Source organism: Hippoglossus stenolepis, chromosome 8 (genome assembly GCF_022539355.2).
Source record: "Hippoglossus stenolepis isolate QCI-W04-F060 chromosome 8, HSTE1.2, whole genome shotgun sequence".
Lineage (NCBI taxonomy): Eukaryota > Metazoa > Chordata > Actinopteri > Pleuronectiformes > Pleuronectidae > Hippoglossus > Hippoglossus stenolepis.
Window position 1 is genome coordinate 12,363,045 of NC_061490.1, and position 19,536 is coordinate 12,382,580.

Below are 19,536 nucleotides of genomic sequence, written 5' to 3' on the forward strand. Positions count from 1 at the left end.
TGTTGCACGGGGCCCACTAGCGGTCACTGTGTCCCGGGACAAAGCAAAACAAACACCACACATCAGAGAAGCGTGATGAAGCTGTTTACACTCTGTTTCTCAGTCTGAATATATACAATATTTAAAAAATCAACAATAAAACATAGCTATTTCATATTTTCTACAAACTAAAATAGTTCAAATGTTGCTAAATTGAGCAACAACAGCAAAACCAAGACCAAGTTTACACCGATGTCAAGTGTGTGTGGTTTTTGCATTGTGGTTGTTAATATGATTCGAGTCTTTTATATTGTATTTGTGCTTTTGCATCTGAATGTCATGCCAATATTGAAATTGGGGAAGAAATTAGAGATAGAGAGAAACAGTGCCTCCTGTGGTTGAGACATGAACCATCCACGCATCACTACAGTCAACAGCCTCCTGTGTTTCCCATGGCAACGGACTCATAACAAACAGAGAGGCCTCAGCAGCTTCTTCTGAGCTGACTGACCCAGATTGTCCCACAGGGCTTTGACTTAAAGATGAGTTCACCTCTGTCCACGCTGAAGAAAACGAGACGCGCTCCCCTGCAGGGCCACAGTGAGCAATGGTAGGTTCATCGCTGCACACGAGCACAGTGTAACGTTATTGTACCAACAGAGAGGCCTCAGCAGCCTCCTCTGAGCTGACTGATCCACACAGTCACACAGAGCTTGGACTTAACACATTGATACACAAGCTATGCAAAACCCTTCTAATGCACAACATGGGTTGAAAAATTACCCGTATTCATTTCCTTTGCTATTTCATGCATGGCTGGGTGTTTCTAAGCTAAATTCTTTGATTGCTTATTCTTCGTTCTTCATTTAGGAGAAGGCTCCTTTGATGACATAAAAGATGAGTCTCTTATATCATCAAAGAACAAAGTATAGGTCCTCAGCATCAGAGAATTCAGACTCAGAATCAAGACCAAGAATTGCCTCCTCAGTTTCCTCATCCAGTTCTTCATACATTATCTTAATGACGATGTTAACTGTAAGTCTGAATAAAGAAAATCAAAAGCATATTTTCAAATGCATATCAATCAGTCTATTAAGTATATACTGTTATATTTTCGGGTTTTATTTTGTGGATCTAGCTATGGTTAGCTAGCCAGAAGAGAAGCTAGCTAACTAACAGCTAGTAGGAATTGTACATATTTCTCTTTCTCACTAGTAATGGATTGTTAAATAAGACTTACATGCATCAGATGTGCAAAAGCAGCTGTGTGAAATGAATAAATACTGTATGTGTCATTTTGACCCATGTGTTTAAAAGTGATGTAGAAATACAAAATATACGTTTGTTTATAAAGTAAGACAGGAAAAAGGAAAATAATGATTTGTGGTAATCAAAAACAAGATTTAATGAATACTTAGAATATTAAATGATAAAAACATTTTTTTTCAAATATATAGCAAAGAAACATTCATGCATGAAATAACAGGAAAAGAATATGGGTGATACAATAAGGATTTTTATTCGAAAAGTAACAAAGGAAAAATTTTAATAAGGATTTGTGATGATCGGGTAATACCTGAAATACTGAATGAAGAAATTCATTCACTGCAAAGATATAGAAAAATAAAAACTTTTGACCCATGTTGTGTATCAAAGGGTTAAAGATGAGTTCACCTCTGACCATGCTGAAGAAAATGAAACGCGCTCCCCTGCAGGGCCACAGTGAACAATGGTAGGTTCATCGCTGCACATGAGCACAGTGTCGCTGTAACTTTATTGTACAAACAGAGAGCGTGTGCATTCATCTGTCTCTGACCCGCAGGAGCAGAGGAAAACTGCCTTTCAGGAGGAATCTGTTAAAAGGTATGGGCTCGTCAAATCTAACGCTAAACAGAAAAGCAAACACTGCACTCACGGGTTATTACAACAGACGTTACCATCAGAAGTAATCAGATACTTTAATGAAAAAATAGCACACTGTAAAACCCAAAGTAAAAGTAACAAGTAAAATCAGGAAAATGCACGGACAGCATCAAAAGTTGAAGAACTAAAATGTGTCTATTAGACCTGTATATAGGTTTCAGATCATATTATATATAAGTATAGTATATATATATATATATATATATATATATCAGTTTGTAAAACTTACAAATCTAGAGATATAGAGATCTAACACAGTACTTGAGTAAATGTACTCAGTTACCTTCCACATTTTCATATAACTCTATACTAATGTTTTACTTTAAATATCCAGCAGCTTTCACACGTCTTTGTAATGTGATTTTTCAGAGATTCAGTCAGAGCTTGTGGATGATGATGATGATTCATCTGATCCAGATCCTCCCAAACCCTGTCACAATCCAGCCGCCACAAAACCAAAAGCCCCATTGAAGAAAGGTACACGTTACACAAAGTTAGTTATTCCAAGGCAAAGTAAATGTTCTTTACTGTGATACAAATTCAAAATCTAACGTCTAACTCCAGGTGCTCCACCGAGCGACCTTGAGCTCATGTCTGCCATGATGCAGCGGGTGACCCTGCTGGAGAAACAAGTGAGGGGCCAAGCCCAGGAGCTGGAACACAAGGTGAACACACACCTCCTCCAGATCAACAATGAAACAGCAGCAGTATACTGAAAATCACTGAAACGTGTCACACACCCCAACTTCATATTTTCATTTTTAAAGGATAAAAAGATCTCAGTTTTGGAGGAGAAGCTGCGGGATCAGAACGAATCAGGTAATCATCTTCCACATGCCCGGACCTGAGTTTGATATAAACAGATGAAATGATTTTTGACTTGATCCTGTAGAGCGAGGTCGTGATCCTGCAGAGCGTGGCAGAGATGATCTTGAAAGAAGGTGCCAAGAACTGCAGAATCAAGTGCACGAAATGGAGGCAAGTGGATTAAATGCACGATTTCAATAATGTGTCTTTATATTGTGGTGAAACCAAACTGAGATCTACTTGTTGCTGTCCCGCAGAGCTTTCTAAAAGACTATGGTTTGACCTGGGTGGGGGATGGAGAGAGCAGTGATTCAGCCGAGTGTACGCAGACGCACAGCTCAGGTAGAGACCACCTCATCTTCACAGGCCCTGAGCTTTTCTGCAAACATCACGCAGGGCTACAATTCTGCATCGATCAAATACTGTATATCTTTTCTTTGCAGGCACATCTGGGGTCAGGGATTTCCACATGAACTTCAACCTCGTGCTGCAGAGGATCAAGGAGCTGAACATCCTCGCAGGGGAGGGGGAGTCTTATGTGCGGTCGACAGCCACAGGGGCCCAGCTCGCACGAAAGGATCCTGTCCACCTGAGGCTGTACAGCAACGGCATCGTCATGTTCGATGGTCCTTTCCGCTCATATCAGGAGCACAGCACCCAGGTTTGCAAAGTGAAACTTTAAAGGAGAAAAATGCAAATATCAATCTGGGAACTCTGATGGTTCATACAGTCTTTCGTTGGCATTTGCAGCAGTGCATGCAGGATCTGATGGACGGGTATTTTCCATCTGAGCTTCAGGACCGATTTCCAGACGGGGTTCCCTTTCAGGTGAGTCTGTTTCTTTCCGTACCCCAGCAAGCAAATGTGTGAATTTGTGACTTATTCGAATCCTCTTCTGCAGCTTCACGACAGGCGAGATGAAGAGTTTATCTTCAGGCCAGCGTGGGATCAATTCCCTGGCAACGGACGGGCTGTTTATGGGGAGAAAGATGATGCTTCAAATGTTGCCAGCTTTAAAACTCAAGGTCTTTTTTTGGAAAACATCACTGTGATACTCCCCCCCCAAAAAAAAATCAAGCCTGAAATCCCTCCTTTCATTCTTATGTTTTTTTCTTTCTTCTGGTTCTCAGGGAGGAAACTGACCACGGATCAGTTCCTGAGCAGGATGCCCAAGGTGGTGGTTAAGGCCGGTCGAGTGATAGATATCAGGGAATCACTGAGAGCAACCCTGCAGGTGAGAGGACGGAAAACATCCAACTCACTACACATCCCTTTGTGCATACTGTATATATATGCTCTCTTGAGAGATCATCACCACAGCAGCTGTCTAGTCTGTCTGTAGTTGTACTTATATATGATGTCCATTATCTAACAAGCACTTTCTCCAGGGTTCATCTGCTGCCCAGAGCAGCGACTCAGCGATCCTCATAGACACAGCAGCACTGCAGGCGATGGAACAGAGGTATGAGCAGTTTATCCTTCACTACATGAGCACACTGATTGGATTCTTTTTTTTTTTATATTTATATTGTGAATCCTGAAAACCCTTTGTCACTCAACTGACAAATAATTGATTTACCTAATTGCTTTTAAATGTTTCCTATTGTTTGCCTTAAATCATTTTTAACTTGTAAAGCACCTCGTAATTGTGTTTTGAAAAGTTGCTATATTAATAAAGTTTATCCTTACCGTTTGATATCATGCATTAAGACAATCAAATAAATAGATCAATATAAATGGATTTTAAATCATAAAGGATATTCCAATATTTATTTAAGTTGAAAAATGCCTAGCATAAAATGATACAAAGATCTGGAATATTTCCATTTAATTCAAAGGAACTGCCATGAAAAAACAAGGGTTTGGGTTTGATATAACTCAGTATAAGCATCATGTATGGTTTGTTTAGATACAAGATGTCAAACAGGTGTGAAAATCATTTTATAATGTTACAACCATGTAGACATTAGAAGGAATAAACAGGGTTTAAGGGGTTTGAAGGAAACTGCTAAATCCCCTTCGTGATGTAAAGGCTGATTAAAATCTCTTTCTGGCGACGATGACTGATCGTCGAGATTACTGTATGTGCTGGTTAAAAGAAATAGGGCAGGGTCCTCATGACCAGCCGGGGCTCAGTAGCGTGTGATGGGGCCTCGGATTCAGCTCTGTGACCTCCTTCAGGAATCTGAGACAGTCAAATCTCGCACTGCCGCTGGTAAGCTTTTGTTCAAGTCCGAATATACAGTGTCATGTCATCAGCCAAAAAACATGTCAGCTGCCCCTCCTTTGATTTGCATGATGTATTTCTACTTAAAGTTATTACAACATGTGACAGTTCAGTGCTGTTGTTACTGTCCACACTCAGACTGCAGGCGTCCAGCTCTGACCGGCCATCGTCAGCCCATGACATCATCACGCTCAAGGTGAAGGCCGAGGATGGGGATCATACTTACGTGTTGACGATGGGCTTCTCGGAGACAATCGGCCACCTGCGACAGTACCTGGACAAACACAGGTGAGGAGAGAACACATCCTCCTGTTCATGTGACCTTCTCTGTCTCAGTAACCATAGTAACACTGGTTGATTGTTTCTTACCACAGAGGTGGTGGGCTCCCTGGTTATGACATCATCAGTGCGTACCCACAGTGCTGCTATGAAGACAACAGCAGGACGCTACAATCGTGCGGCCTCACGACTAATGCTACCCTGCTGCTAAGAAGGAGACAACACCCTCAGCCACTGACTGCAGTCAAACAAATCCACCTATAAACTATTGTGTATGACTTGTTTTCTCTTTCATAACAGGCGTGTCGTCATGGGAACATAACAGATGTAAGAAATATTATTGACGATGGCTCTATTCCATTCAAGTGCTCAAGACCAGGGCCCTGAAACTGAAGCTGCTAAATGGAATTGAGCCATCAATGATCTTATTATTTACACATGCTTTTCCTATTGTGTCAAAATGACTTCACTGAAAAGATTTGGATGCATTTTGTTCTCTAAATTTAAAAACCTATCACACAATTCTATCTTACACCAGGGGATAACAATTAAATCAAATACATTTGAAAGAACAAGAAAAGTTGAAAGTCTTTATTTCTAAAATATGCAAATACAAACAAGGACCAAAGTATGAAAATATAAACATCTTTTTCCCTTTCGCAAAACATTTGAGATGTTAAGTTAAGGCATGCGGAACCTGACTTTTCCAAAAAGCAATTTTGTGCTACTCGAGTTTCAAGGTCCCATGAAATGAAAAAAAAACAAAAATGGCTTGTGTGTCCCTGGGTGCGTCGTTCTGTATACTTTGCCAAAAAGTCATCATTGCATATGTTTGTACTAAAATCCCCTTCTCTTCCTGTAAAGTGTCAAGTTTTCTTTATTAATGGCTTATCTTGCACTCAGGGTAAAAATAAAATCCCAGTGAGTGTGACATGATCAGAGATTTAGGGTTGATCCAGCCAACCCCTCACATCCACATCATCACCACATGGGATTAAAACACGTCCCTCTGTCACCTAGAGACAGTGACCGTTCCTCAGTGACGGCTGCCTGCACACGGAACACCACAGAAGACAATAACAATCTTAAAGCCACTTCATGGGACCTTTACACAAAGTTGATGCCAGGTTTGCGCAAACATTAGAACATTATTAGAACAACACATTAGGGCCCAAAACACTTTCACACTGAGTTGTCAATGCAAACAGAAACAATAAATAATACTGAGGATTAATACTGGTTCTCAGGCATTCACTTATCAAACACTCTGTCAAAGCCGTCAACTGAAATGTACAGTGAACTGAAGTTATTCATCTACACTGAGCCGACTCTACAAACATCACCCGGACTAATGAGTATTATTTCACTTCATATATCTACTAGGAAAAAACAAAAAAGAAGGAAGGTGGCCTCCACACGCTCTGTGACGCGGCCCCTCGGTTATCTGCTACATTCAGAGTCAGGGAATGTATCGACTATCCTACTGGTTTAACACGCTGAGAGAGAGAAAGTCAAAATGGAAGAGTCTGCTGCACACAGCCCTTGTGTGGTTGGTCTAGAAATGAGTGAGCATTGCGGTTGCAGATGTGACAGAAAGGCACTTTGTGGTGTTTCATTCCGAACGAGTCGTGCAGCAGAGAGGAGCGTTCACAAACATTCAGAGACTTGCACAACTGCCTCGACCAGAGTTCTCTTTGGTTATAAAACTGTTTTAGGCCTGTTGGTGTCGGAAGCTGAATTGGTATTAAACCGCCCAAGTTGCTTTTTTTTTTTGTTAATGTTACTGTGTCCACCATTTTAAATAATGGGAAGTTAGCAACATTTCTTTGTGAATACTGTTAAAAGCACAAGGTTTAAGTATTTTCAGTTGATTGTCAACCATTTCTTGGATAATTCCCCTCGGGAGGGAAATTAAGATTTAAATAAATTATACATGTGGGACTTCTACACAAAGAGTCGTCCCCTAGAATAAAACAAAAAGTATAAGACTGTTTGGTAACCGACAGTATCATGTCATCATCATTAAAAAACACATACACACTATGCTTAAAGGATCAAGTATTAGAGGTAAGTTATTTTCTGTTAGCCCTTGGACAGAAATAGATGAACTCACTGGGGGGAAGGGAGGCTTCTGAGCTACAGGCAGACTTGAGACTCCACGTTCAGTCAGTTGAGAGAAGCACAAGCGAAACCATTTGGGCTTTCCTCTGTCCTCATTTTAAGAAAATGTAAATCCAGTCCTCTGTCTGATATTCAGTAACTATAGGCATTAAAGACAGGCTCGTTTTAGAAGCTTCGGAAGCGAAGAGGAGCTTCTGCAAGTTTCCCCCGTCACCTGGGTGGGTGGGAGGGTTATTGGGTGATACAGTTTTCTCCCATGTCCTGTGCATAACGGTCCAGTATTACGTTACGCAGTTCTTCAACGTCTCGGCGGAGCTGTTGAGCTTCGACCAGCTTCTTCTGCAGCACCTCTGGACTCATCCAGTCCTCAGCCTGCTCTGCCAGTTGTGAAGGCGCTGGAAAAAACAAAAACCATGACCCTGATTTATGTCGGTAAGCATCTAAAAAGGCCATTTTATACTCCTGTGTCGGGTTAACACTGTAGCCTGACATGCACCTCCCTACAAATCTAACTACACATCACGGTGAAGACTCTGCGTCTATCCTACAGTTAACCTTAACTTTTCATAACACTCATAATTTTACAATGTACCACAAAACCAAAAACAGTAAACTCAAGCAGTGCTTACATGTGAGACCAAGCAGCAGGGAGAGGTTTGGGTCCTGTCCCTGCGCTCTCTGGGTGAGGATGCTGCACAGGGAGCGCAGGTCACTGAGGCAGGAGGCGATCTCTACGTGGAGCCTCTGTGTGAGACGAGCCCCGGCGGGCTGCAGGGCAGAGGAGGCCTGGTTACTGCTCCTCTGCTCTGGATCGCTCATCTTCTCCTGCAGCGTCAGATTCCGCTCCATCAGTTCTTGGTTCTGGGCTGACAGCTGAAACACAGGAGGGAACATCAATCTCTGTGCACAGAAACATGATCATTTTTAAGGATTAGTCTATCTCACCTCCTTCATGGCTGTGTGGAGCTCCAACACATTCTGCTCTTTGGCCAGCACGTCTCCTCTGAGAGCCTGAGAGCTGTTGTCTTCCTGAGATATCTGCTGCTCCAAAGACTGCAAACACAAACAGACAATGACTCACACGTATTGAGCTGAGAATGTAAACAGTGCAGACAAAAACTGTGACGATATAAACACCTGGATTTGAGAGCCGAGTTGTTCCATCATTCGGTGTTGCTTCTCAATGACCTGCACAAAGAAGAACGGAACTTTAAAAGACTAATTTGCTCCTCAGAACTGCTCTGTGAGACTTAAAAAGCCGTAAAGTACCATTTGTGCTGCTTAATTATGATAATAATCTATAGCTTTAATGTTTACAGTCGTATAATATATCATGTGTGCTCACTTTGGTTGAGAAATTAAAGCAGATTCACACGTACCAAAGGTTACCAGAGCTAAACTGACTCCTGTCGCCTATTCCTACTATTTAAATATCAAATAATGTTTATCTTTCTGCCTTTTCTACAGGACTTTAAAACCGTTACATTAGCTTCACTGAAATCATGTGTTTGACTGGAGGTGTTTGCTTTGCAGCTGAAAAAAACAGCAGCAAAGAAAGCATGATTCTGAGAAAAGAGCCTCTACATTATGAAAGGTTAATTCGAGCCATGCTAACAAATATTACTGAGATAAGATAAAGATGTTCTAGCCTCCGATGCTGTGACTCGGTTTAACCACAACATAGAGACACTTCCTCCGAAATGAGCACTTCTGGTTTCTTCACATTTCACTGAGCAGTCATTTCCCCTAAGCTCACCCACTCACATGAACTTTTTGAAACTGAAGTCACTGGACTCAAACATTCAAATGTCAGAACTGCAGTTAGTTTGAAGGATTTATGCATTTTAAGTTTGGAGTACTGATTTAAACATGTTCACTCTTACTTTTAGTATTTTGTGGCTTTCAAATATAAAGTGAACACACAAGATTTTTAAGGGAGGTCGCTCAGAATAACGTTAATAACAACAACACACCTTTTTGAGTCTTTGATGTTCCTCTCTCAAACCGTTGTTCTCTCCTCTGAGCTTCTCGATATCCAAAGAAGGCAGCCGGGCTCCGTCCTCTAGGCCCTGCTGCACCCGCTGCTGCATACTGATGAGGACAGAAATAAAAACACAGAGAGCATTATGCAGGGTTACTAACGTTTCTTTGTGCACGCACAGAGTGAAGAGAACAGACATGCCTTTTGGGAAGATTGTACATGGAGATCAGACTGCGTGTGTGTTTGTGTGTGTGAGAACATACTCAGTGATGGTGGTCAGCAGGTCTCTCTCCCTGCGTTTCTGCTCCTCCAGCAGCGCGTCTTTCTCCCTCAGTTGTGAGCGCGTCGTCTCTAGACAGGCCTCCAATTCTTTTGCTCTCTCCTGTAGTTGGGCTGCCTGCTGTTCAGCCTCCAGGAGCTGATATGAAAAAACAAACGTGTCCCCATTTAATACATTTAACACCTTGATCCGAGTAAATCAGAGCAGACAGAATGAAGGCATGAAATTAGGCAGAACTCTCCCAACCTGCTTGTTCTGGCTCTGGTAATCCTCCAAGGTGGGCAGGTCGGCTAGGTAGCGCTCCAGAGTCTCAATACGCTGCTGGTTCTCTCTCTTCAGCTCCGCCTCCTTCTGGCACTTCTTCTTCAGGTTGCTGATGTGTTTGTCTCGGCTGCGGATCTGCAAACACAGGCAAATGTGGTAAGTGGGATAATATGATCCAGATGTATTAGATGTTACAACCATGGTGAGTGGGAAAAGTAATTGAGAGAACATGCTGCCTTTTAAAGAAACCACATTAGCATTGTTAAATATTTGTCTATGATTATGAGAATTTATTAAAGTTTAAATTTATTGCAACATGTATGATCTACTTATGTGTAGGATATTTGAGTGATTTACTAAAAGCTTCTCTACATTATCAAAATAAACAAAGGGAAGAAGATAAAGAGCAGAAATAAAAGTGGACAGATTATAAACTCTGACATCGTCATTAAAATTTAACAATGTCATATCTGTTATGACACTGATTTGCTTTGTATGTTAGGGAGGCGTGTTAGGAACTAACCCTCTCTTCCTGTTTCTTCATCTCTTCTGCGTGTCTCTCACATGTCTCCTTCAGACAGTCAGTTAGTCGCCGCGTCTCTGCTTCAACTGCTCCCAGTCTGCGCTCGGCCTCCACTTTCTCCAGGGCAACGCAGTCTGTGCGCTCAGCAAACTGTGCTCGCAGGAATGCATTCTCTCTTTGAGCCTCCTGGGGAGTCACCGTGTGATACAAAAGTTTCAGTGAAAGTTCTTCGGGTAATTTGTCTGTCAAGGGTGATGACAGCGTAACACAGTGTTCTCATTGTTGTTTGTGAGGAGACAGAGCATGTTTTCACTAACCTGTAGCCTCAGCATGAACATATCCCCATAAGAAGCCCCTCGACCCAAGAGGGCTCCATGGACCTGCAGCTCGCTTTCCCTCAGACGCTGCTCCATCTGGGACATGTGCTGCTTTTGTCTGCATCACAACCAGGCCCAACCAACAGCAACACAAGAACAACAACAATACAGTCAACAACACTGTGAAAAAAAACCTGGGAAGTGAGGCCTCTGGGGATCAGAGACATAAAATACTTTAATATTAATTTAATTTAAAACCTCTCATCTGTCAACTCTTCAACTTTGTGTGTCACCAAAACAATGATATCCAATTTTTGAGAGTAAATTCTTATTCGTCTTTCTGTGAATTATAATCAAAGAATCACATAAACATTCCCTGTATCTTCCCTCCGTAAAGCGTCCCCACATGAGCAGTAAAATGATGAGAAACACTTGCCTCTCGATGATGAGCTCCTTCTCCTTTAACAGACTCTCGCTGGCTTTAACCAGCGCGTCCCACTTGCCAGACTCTGAGTGAATGGGGTTTGAGTACAGAGACGTATACTGACCCACTCCAGCGCCCAATAACTGTAACATAGAAAGAGCATGTGACACTTGGCGCTGCATCACGTGGAGGAAACATGCAAAGGTGATGAGAGACGTGAAGATGTGTAAAGTCTTAACCCAGAAAATAAATAAACTATTCATGGCTGACATCCTATCAATTTCTCCTAGCACACTATAAATAGTGGAAAGTACATGCAATACGGGTATTAACAGAAACATACAACTCAAAATAGTTCTCAAAACAAGATGCAAACAGCTCAGTGACTGTAGCTTGCCTTGGACAGAATGACACCCGATCAAACCGTTTTACAGGAAAGCGGTCGCCTGACGACAGTAACAGGGTGAAGAACAACACTATCGATTTTTAATGGCTATCACAAAAGGTAAATAAAACTAGAGTATCAAGTGGTGCTAATCTCTCTTTAGAGTAGAATGTAATTCCACCTCAGTGACTATTTAAAGTCTTTCTTCCCACACACACTGAAGGCACAGCAGAGAGTCGCTATAATCTGCTGCTCTAAAGAATTTGTCCAGTACCACAAATGAATGAATGCTGCACTCAAATCACAGCTTTGGGAGCGTTCATAGAGTTAAGACAACATCACGACTTGCTTCAAAGACTAAAATGTAAAAATCCCCTATGGGCCCCATAAGATTTTTCATTTGAAAATTCTTTCCAGGGTTAGTACAAAAAACATCTCCCTAAGTTGATATAAAAGGGTTTTTAGTTTTTTGTTTTTCCTTCCTCTTGTTGAGGGTTAAGTTCAGAGGATGTCACACCTTGTTAAAGCCCTATGAGACAAATTGTGATCTGTGAATATGGGCTATACAAATCAAATTTTATTGATTGATAGATAGTATCTCAAAATGGGTAAAAGGTTTTTGGGAAAGTAGTTCAAGTGATAGTGTGAGTTTATGTGTCAGCACACAGGATGTGGAAGTGCAAACTGTCACTGCAGAGTGACACTAAGTCAGCATCTGCCACAGAGGAAATGAACATTTGAAACTGCAAAGAGCTGTTGTGCAACTTTTTTTTTATTACCGTGTCGTAAAATTTTAATAGAATAGATTTTCTGAATTATACATTGCACTAATAGATAGAGTAATGAAATGTATTTATTTCATGAAAATAACAACAGAGACCAGAATATATGTGGAGGTTCTGGTGATTTTAATTTGGCTGATTTATTGGACACTTCCTGCTTTAAAATAGGACAAGGTGTCTGTGCGCCTTCAGGCTTTGTTTAGTGGAACGTTATATTTCCTGTGTTGACCTATATATGTGTCACGCTCTGGATTTCTGGCCAGACTTCAATGTCGACCGATAACCGACTGCCCCACATGTCTACTCCCATGGTCTTTACGTTATCAAGGTGTTGTTCTCAGAGAATTCTCCTCACCATCACAGCAGCCAAGACAATTACATTTTTGCCACCCAGTCATGGTAACACATGAGAGAATGACATAAATGCCTGGCTTCTATACCACGATCTGAAAAGATCAGTTAGGAAACAAGTGAAAATAACTAACACATAGGTTTGTGTTTCTTTAGCATTAGTGTCGTATCATTTTCTGCTCAGGATGAATCCTTACCTGCATTTGTTCCACTTGCAGACGTAAACTCTCCAGTTGCTGCTTATGCTGCTGTTGCTGCTGCCAGCTGGACAGGTCACTACATCTGTCCTGCCGCAGTGGCTCATAACCCTTGGAGCCGGGATGCTCCCTCAGCAGAGCCTGTGTCTGCAGGCTGAGAGGGCTTGCATAAACTCCAGCAGAGCCCGCTGCACCAGGCTGACCGCCCCTCTGATTAGAGGTTTCTGCTGTGCAGGGAAGCCCAGGCCTGGCTTCAGGCAGAACTTTATAGCTGTGATCCATGCCTCCTCTGTAGGCATCAGACAGACAGTCTGGGCCGTCTCTAATCCCGCTTGACTGAAATCGGAGTCGGACATCAGGACAGAGCCCCCCCAACAGGGCTGTCTGATTTAGAGTAGGTTCTACAGTAGGAGTGTCAAACCTCTGGCCATCATCCAACCGTGTGTGGTCTGAGGGGAAAAGCGAGTGGTCCAGCCCATTGATGAGGCTGCGGTAGCGGCTCAGGCAATCTGGCTTTGGCCCCACGGGATCAACTCCCACACTGTCCTGAGCGTCCAAGTTGGGCGACGATGCTGACTTGGAAAGAGAGGAAGACTTGGAGGTGGAGCCGCTCTGGGTCCTGGAGCCAGAGGAAGACCTGTGACTCTCAAGCGAGGAGAGGCCGTCCTCCTGGACACATGACTGGGGCTTAGAGGCCGAGGATCCGGCCGTGGATGGCATGACATGTGCAGTGGGAATGGGGATCTGACTGCGGATGGGTTGGAAAGAGGGGCTGCTGCTAGAACTGCAGAAATCTAAAAGTAAAAACAGAAAAGGAGAAACGAAAAATATGAGTGTGACTCTCTCACTATTCACCCTACAGATGCAGCTTGTTAAATCGGTGCAGAATATGTAGAACACCACTGCAGGCAATTTCCTCTATTTTCAGTGTGTGATGTAAAGTAGATGCAGCAGGGTTTATGGGTGGCCTACTTTGATGATGAGATGTCACCACTGAAAGAATTAACTGGCTCTGACTGAGTCAACCCAGGGAATAGGCTCATAATAGACTGAAACCAATGGGCAGGGTAAAAAGCTCCATATTACATGATTATGTAACATATGTAATTAATAAAGCTGGTCCTGCCACATGTCTAGCTGTACAAGTAAGACCATCATATTTAAATGTAAAATTTTGTGACAATAGATATGCTGAGTAAAGAATCTTTTAATTTGCATTCACTCTCAATTATTCTCTTATAGAAATTCACAGAGAAAGAAACCTGAAGTTATTCTACAGAGCACACACCCCATCTACACCAATAGGTAGGCTTAAAAAGTGTTGACTGTCTTCATTTGCAAATCTAAGATATCAACATTTAGGATCAAGATCACAAAAACCAACATACAGACGTCTCCACAAGTCTCCACAAGCCTCGAAACAACTGAAGCAGTCTAACTTCAACACAAACCTGAGATTCTTGCTGATGTCTGGAAACCCGGTATTCACTTGAATGAAACAAGCGTGTGATTAGCCGGGGCATTTTTTCTAAAGTTGAACTTAGGTGAGCTGTAAATCCGAGCAACAGTGCGTCTCCTGCATTTCTGGGTATAACCTAAACAACTTCTGAAGCTAAAGACCGATGGCCGCGCGTCGGGCAGGCGGGCCCCGTGCCCGAAGCAGTATTGTCCTCCAACAGCCAAACCAGTCTGCACCAACCTCTGACCAAACGCATGAAAAACAGGCACACGCAGGAAAGGTTAGGGGTATTTATAGCCCACCTCTCAAGTTACGGAGTGATCTGTGGGTGCCGCTTATTTAAGCACCTTTCCTCCTCCCACTGCAACACACATCACACACACACACGTGTACACCAAAGTCAAAGGCTGAATGGGATCTGTTTTCCCTGCTCATTTTAGACCACAACTCCATTTCACAAGAAACTCTTTGCAATCACAGGGAGAGATAATATTCAGTAAAAAAAAGGCAAGAATATTACAGAAACAACATCAAGCTTTCAGGAATGTAAAACGTCATATATAATCACAGGAGCCTCTAGGCTTCAATAATTCATGACTAGCAAGAACAAGTCTAAACTGCTCTGTAGGAAGAACTTTTACTAGATGTTTGCTCAACAGAACAGTCATTCCTGCCTTTGCAAAATATATAACGTGAAAATTACCTACAGCTCTAAATTATTAAGTTTTGATTAACACCAAGTTCCTATCAGTTTGGTTTTCTAAAGCTGTTGAATTTACATGTAAGATTTCCAGTATTGTCTAAAACGGGTCATTATTGTAGCTCAATTTGTGGCTAATTGTCGTGTTGCTAAGCACCAATGTCAGTTGAAGTGCCAGGACACAGATGTATCAGCTCCAGTGGTATTCCTAACACTTGTGGCTAAACAAGAGAAGCCTGCAAGTACTAGTTACATTCATTCCTACATGAAGACAGTGGCTGTAACTGAAATTTATCCAGAGACATGAATGCGGGTTGGACAAAATCAAGTAAACCTAACAATTATTTTGAAGTACAGGGTCTTATAACAAGCTTGAATGCTGTTTCAATCCTTCCAAGAATGTTGTCTTACAAAACCTGACCTGTGGGATTGCATTGTTAGAGGCTGGTGGGATAAGACTTGACGCCTCCAGAAGAAAGTGCCATCAGTTCCTTGAAAAATGTAGAAGACGAGCATCTACTAACACGACGAATTGTTCTTCACAGCCTCTGTGGTTTTGAGAGATTTGGATCGGGTGGCTGGACATGTGAGAGGAGGTGTGCAGAGATCATTTAACTCACCATGGTGATAAGAAAAAGCACCAAACCACGCAGCAGTTTATGAGGGGGAGTACACAGTATCATCTGGCTAACATTTGCACAGGATCCTATAAAACTACCTTATGCACTTCAGCTGACACACCACTGGTCTGACTGATGTGGAAACTGCTGACGAAGAAAAGGAAATTACACATTAATGGTGTCCATTAGGGATGCAGGACAGCTTTTTACCAAAGCCCACACAAGTAAATGTAACTTGGTGCAAAGGGTGAAAAACAGTGACCTGTTTGAGGTTGTTATGAAAGGTTTCCACCTGGCAACCCGTGTATTTTTCAGTCTATTATTTTTCAGTGTTTCCTGTTGTATGGAGACCACCCATCCCAGTTAGCTGTAACCATTCTGATAAGAGTGTGTTCTTTTTTCCACTTGCTGTATATTCAATAATAAATATTGTACAAACACACCAACTCTGCAGGACTTGTGCATTCTCTCCAGTGGGACATTCCCATTTATAACTATGATAATATAAATATAAACGTTGTATGGGACACTTCACACCGCAGGCACGGGTACAGTTTCCATTTAGCTTTCCAGTCCTGGTATCCTAACACCCCATCCTCCCAATTAGCCACAACACCAGAGCAGTGCAGCAGAGTCCGGGGGCATTTTTTGGCAAGGAATTTAATCTACCTCTGCAAATCTCCTAATCATGGATTGAGGACCATGGACATTTTGCTTACTCTAAAAATAGCTGAAGAATAACAAGGGAAGACAGTTTTACCAGCCTAATCACAAAGAAGGGAGGGTTGGGGTTAAGTCTGAGGATCATGAGTGGCTCCTCGCTACTTTATACATCATCAATTTACAAGTCAGCTTCAAGTATAGATGACAAACATCTGATAGCCTGTGAAGTGCAAGAATGTGGCAGACTATTACAAAACAAACCTCAACCACCATTAAGGCAAACAACTCTGACTCTATTGGACTCCACCACTGACAGGCAGGCTGCAAAACAATGTTACACAATTTAACGCTACAGGCAGAGCGAAGAACGAGCAAAAGTCCTCACCTTCTGTGCTGTCAGATGCTGAGGTGCCAAGACCAGTGTCCCCACTGTCTGATGTTCCAGGCCGGCGGCCAAAGCGACTTTGGAACTTCTCTGACACAGCTGGTGTTTGCCACTCCATGTCAGCGAACCGAGCTAACGTATATTTGAGAGACAGGACAAAGGCAACAGAGGAGGGTATCAACACATGCTGAGCCGACACAGTTTATGTATTTTCACAGCAGCGTGCCAACTTACCCGCTGGTTTGGATTCGATGTATCTCTGTGAGGTTGTCATTCCATACAGGACAACGCGTCACCTGATACGGATGAGGGAAAGTTTCATTATCGTATGGTGCTGACACAGTAACAATACAATTAATGTTGTTTTAGTTTGGAATCACATTAATGGGGATTAGTTAAGGTCTCCTCTTAATAGCTTGGACAAATAACTTGAATGATCATAGCTTTATATGTATAGATAGAGGGATAGATAGATATAGATAAAATCAAAGCTCAACAATACAAACAATTTACATTTAAAACACATAGCACACATTGACAACAAGCAAAATAGTACAATGCCAATCAAAGACTGCAAATGATGAAACAAAATCTATCTATCTACTCATCATCTAAAACTTATGGAAAAGGAAAATGATGAAAGAAACATAATTACAGCTTTAAAAAAAAAAAACAATGTACTAAAAGCAATTAAGTAGAAGTTAGTTGTGAGAGATGAGAGAGGAAGTCTAAGTTCCTCAGTTGAAGTGACAACCCTGACAAATACTTCACATTTACAATCCAAATCTCCATTTAGCCTGAAAGGTTTCATTATGAACAAGACACTGAGATGTTGACCGAACTCAACCTGCTCTCTTGCGTCGTACGAACTGAATGTTCGTGGCTTGAGGACAACAGCTGTTAGTTAATGACTGATCTGCTCAGAGATCAAACTCATCTGCCCCTCGACGACGAGCCAGAAACCAAACTCGACCACACTCATCTTGGGTACCAACGAAAATAACGACATGAGCACATCTCTTACATAATCTGTTACACAAACATCTTTATCCCTCCGAGGCTGCGGGAAGTTCCACACCATACGTGTGCAGGCGACTTTAAAGAGATGGACGGATACACGGAGTATTGGCTGCCACGAACTAATCCTCTTCACCAGCTAATTCAGAAAGGAAGTGACTCGCTAACGCTTAACTAGCCGCGGGGAGCTAAGTCAGCTAAACGCGACTAATCGCTAGATTGGATTTGTTTAAAAAAAGATTTACGCTATGAGATAAAAGCGATAATCATAGTTAGCAACGTTATGGTTGTTTTAAAGAGACAACTTACTCTCCACAGTTTCATCCCCATAACGTTCACATTAGTCCTTGTGATGCTCTGCACCGTTAACCATTTTTGCTAATCCATGGCAAATCTGTTTCCGATTGCTAACAGCTAGCTAACACAAGGCTATCGTTTGCCTAGCTACCTGAGAGAACATTACACATCTGTGAAAGCCCTCGTGCTAACGTTGCTAAAGCTAATGTGCCGAGAAGAGGTCAACTTTACCTTTAGTTCCTCATGAACACAGTGCGAAGGAACAAATCTCGGTTTCAGACTAGTGACCGAAGCTGAATCTGAACCACCCGCTGCTGCTGCTGCTGTTGTTCCGCTAACAAACTGAACTGATCCTCTCCGCTGGCACTGAACCGGCCAACACACAGTGGACGCTTGTTTAACAGCACAGCGCCGCCCGGTCAACACCAACGGCTCGTGTTGTCACGTAGACCGGGTGTTGTTTTTTTCCCTACAAGTGAAGTTTGTGCGACGGAAGGAACAGCTGAGGAACTAGAGGGGCGGGGTTCGACTCTTTTGTTTAATTATTTATGTCAATGTAACAAAATATCACCGTGTTCAGGCTGACATGTGACCAGATATCACAACAGTGACACAAAACGAACCAACCCAGCCAAGATGCATTGAGATGGCACGAATAACCTGGGGAACAAAGGTTCAAAAGTGTTTCAACCTACTGTTTAACATATTATAAAACAGTTTGACACATTATAACACAGTTTTACACATTATAACACAGTATTACATATTATAACTATTATAACATAGTATTACATATTATAAAACAATAAATCACAGCATTACATGTTATAACACGTTAAAACACATTATAACATATTATAACACAGTATTACATATTATATTACAAATTTAACACATTATAGCATAACATAACTAAACTAACACACCCTAAACTAACAGAACCTAACATAACAGAACCTAACCCAGCCTATATCCTCTTTTACATATTACAATGCAACAGACAGCGGTATACATGTTCTTATTGTGGGGCTGGGCATCAAAACAATAACATTAATTATTGCAATATCATTTTTATCAATAGCAATATAGTGAAAGCTCAATATCGATATAATGCTTATGCATTGTGCAAGCACAGTGAGGGGGTATAATACATCATCAGTTTTAATGTTCAGTCTCTATCTATATCTCATATCTACAATATTTATATCAACCCTTTAATACACCACATCGGTCAAAAGTGACCTGGCTCAATTTTTATTTTCTATATCTTTGCAGTGAATGAATTTCATCATTCAGTATTTCAGGTATTCCCCAATTAACTTGTTTTTGATCATCACAAATCCTTATTTACGTACATGTTTCCTTTGTTACTTTTTGAATAACTGTATCACTATCCTTCTAATGCACAACATGGATCAAAAATGGCCCCTATTCATTTCCTGTGTTATTTCATGCATGAGTGTTTCTTTGCTCAATTTTTAAAATAAAATTACTTTATCATTTTATATTTTAAGTATTCATTATATATCTTGTTTTTTGATTACCACAAATCATT

At 41.7% G+C, this 19,536-nt stretch overlaps 2 protein-coding genes across 7 annotated transcripts; one reads left to right on the plus strand and one right to left on the minus strand.

The window, feature by feature from the left end:
* The first annotated feature begins 427 nt into the window (after positions 1-427).
* Positions 428-6,072, plus strand: ubxn11 (UBX domain protein 11). Of its 4 annotated transcripts, XM_047340798.1 has the most exons (15): positions 459-589; positions 1,636-1,711; positions 1,802-1,842; positions 2,272-2,379; positions 2,467-2,567; positions 2,670-2,721; positions 2,795-2,880; positions 2,967-3,051; positions 3,153-3,370; positions 3,460-3,537; positions 3,611-3,734; positions 3,840-3,943; positions 4,098-4,171; positions 5,075-5,224; positions 5,311-6,072. In XM_047340798.1, the coding sequence occupies exons 2-15, from the start codon at positions 1,644-1,646 to the stop codon at positions 5,477-5,479; spliced, it is 1,458 nt and encodes a 485-aa protein (XP_047196754.1). In that variant the 5' UTR covers positions 459-589; positions 1,636-1,643; the 3' UTR covers positions 5,480-6,072. The 4 variants fall into 4 exon arrangements, with proteins under 4 accessions (XP_035019204.2, XP_035019200.2, XP_047196754.1 ...); XM_035163313.2 differs by lacking the exon at positions 1,636-1,711 and having other exon boundaries at positions 428-589; XM_035163310.2 differs by having other exon boundaries at positions 3,611-3,943.
* cep85 (centrosomal protein 85) lies at positions 5,792-18,388 on the minus strand. 3 transcript variants are annotated; one of them, XM_035163305.2, is made up of 14 exons: positions 18,213-18,388; positions 16,902-16,963; positions 16,668-16,799; positions 12,841-13,634; positions 11,138-11,268; positions 10,702-10,819; positions 10,385-10,570; positions 9,844-9,996; positions 9,581-9,735; positions 9,310-9,427; positions 8,474-8,524; positions 8,282-8,389; positions 7,966-8,209; positions 5,792-7,731 (listed from the first exon to the last, which is right to left on the minus strand). In XM_035163305.2, exons 2-14 carry the CDS (start codon positions 16,939-16,941, stop codon positions 7,568-7,570), a joined length of 2,394 nt encoding a protein of 797 aa, XP_035019196.2. In that variant the 5' UTR covers positions 16,942-16,963; positions 18,213-18,388; the 3' UTR covers positions 5,792-7,567. The 3 variants fall into 3 exon arrangements, with proteins under 3 accessions (XP_035019196.2, XP_035019198.2, XP_035019199.2); XM_035163307.2 differs by lacking the exon at positions 18,213-18,388 and adding an exon at positions 17,692-18,158; XM_035163308.2 differs by lacking the exons at positions 16,668-16,799; positions 16,902-16,963; positions 18,213-18,388 and adding an exon at positions 14,292-14,586.
* Positions 18,389-19,536: the final 1,148 nt, after the last annotated feature.